Source organism: Penaeus monodon, chromosome 27 (genome assembly GCF_015228065.2).
Source record: "Penaeus monodon isolate SGIC_2016 chromosome 27, NSTDA_Pmon_1, whole genome shotgun sequence".
Taxonomy (NCBI): Eukaryota; Metazoa; Arthropoda; class Malacostraca; order Decapoda; family Penaeidae; genus Penaeus; species Penaeus monodon.
This window is the reverse complement of record NC_051412.1, coordinates 37,243,562-37,243,972: the sequence shown is the minus strand read 5'-3', so window position 1 is coordinate 37,243,972 and position 411 is coordinate 37,243,562. Positions and strand designations below refer to the sequence as shown.

At 48.4% G+C, this 411-nt stretch overlaps 1 protein-coding gene across 3 annotated transcripts in view; it reads right to left on the bottom strand.

The window, feature by feature from the left end:
• Positions 1 to 121: 121 nt before the first annotated feature.
• LOC119590833 overlaps positions 122 to 411 on the bottom strand; it is a gene marked incomplete at its 3' end in the record, with an annotated part of 6,248 nt that continues 5,958 nt past the window's right edge. For all 3 annotated transcript variants that reach the window (XM_037939588.1, XM_037939590.1, XM_037939589.1), the window contains 1 exon segment: positions 122 to 357. In XM_037939588.1, the coding sequence (XP_037795516.1) occupies positions 122 to 357 (236 nt within the window).

The window sequence follows — 411 nt, the reverse complement described above, 5'->3', positions numbered from 1 at the left end:
AAGCATATGAAGGTTAAATTAAATGCAACTAATGGTTTACTCGAAAGATATTCCGCATAAGACGTTACACAAACACATAAAATCGTTTTCTCCTTTACTCCACCAAACGATGATCTCAGCGCTCATCACCGAAGAGACACAGGACACTGGTGTCGCAGCCGCCATTCTGATTCCGCCTCTCGCACCTCCCGGTACAAGGCAGGAAAGCCAAGAGAGCGGGTACTGGGAATGTGGGCATAGGGGGAGAGTACAAGCCGTCCACGCCGTCCGGAGGCCGCGGGAATTCTGATGCCATAAACACCGGGAGATGTGGAGCTGAATGTGACGTCAGTGGGACTTGAGCTGGAGTTGGACCTGCTGAAGAAGGTGAGGAAACATGTTATTTACTGAATTACTAAAGATACTTTTAGA